The 419-nt window shown below is 48.9% G+C and overlaps 1 protein-coding gene across 1 annotated transcript in view; it reads right to left on the bottom strand.

Annotated features, from left to right (window-relative positions):
• LOC119588911 (peroxisomal N(1)-acetyl-spermine/spermidine oxidase-like) overlaps positions 1 to 419 on the bottom strand; it is a 34,945-nt gene that overhangs the window by 247 nt on the left and 34,279 nt on the right. Inside the window, 2 exon segments of the mRNA XM_037937531.1 lie at positions 9 to 135; positions 225 to 412. Of these exon segments, the coding sequence (XP_037793459.1) occupies positions 9 to 135; positions 225 to 412 (315 nt within the window).

Here is a 419-nt window from a genome sequence, read left to right as displayed (position 1 = left end):
GAACTCACTGGCTTGCCGTTCCTCCTGAAAGGTCTCGCCAAAGGTCTGCGGTTTGGCATAACTGAGAGGCCTCCCTCTACCGTCACGTAAGAGTTGTAGGAGCCTCTCATCCACACATTCTCCTCCCACTGAGTCCTGAAATGTATTTAGAAAATATTGATAGGAGTCTTGCGACTCATATAGTTTACATCTTCAAATAACCCACGCGAAGAGAAGATATTGACCTCCTGAAGAAGGTAGGAGCGGGAACGGTTTGAGATGTGACCGTCGCCAAGTGTGTGACCAGATGTTGCTTTACAGTTTCTTCCGACAGGGCTTCCATTTGCCTGGCGTAGTTTCCCGGGACGAACGCTTGTAGCATGTTTGGTTGCTGATGGATCGTCATGAACTCCATTATTCCCTGGAGCCAAGACTGTCGA

The sequence above is a fragment of the Penaeus monodon genome, chromosome 24, assembly GCF_015228065.2.
Source record: "Penaeus monodon isolate SGIC_2016 chromosome 24, NSTDA_Pmon_1, whole genome shotgun sequence".
NCBI classification, from domain to species: Eukaryota; Metazoa; Arthropoda; class Malacostraca; order Decapoda; family Penaeidae; genus Penaeus; species Penaeus monodon.
This window is presented reverse-complemented; position numbering and strand designations above follow the sequence as displayed.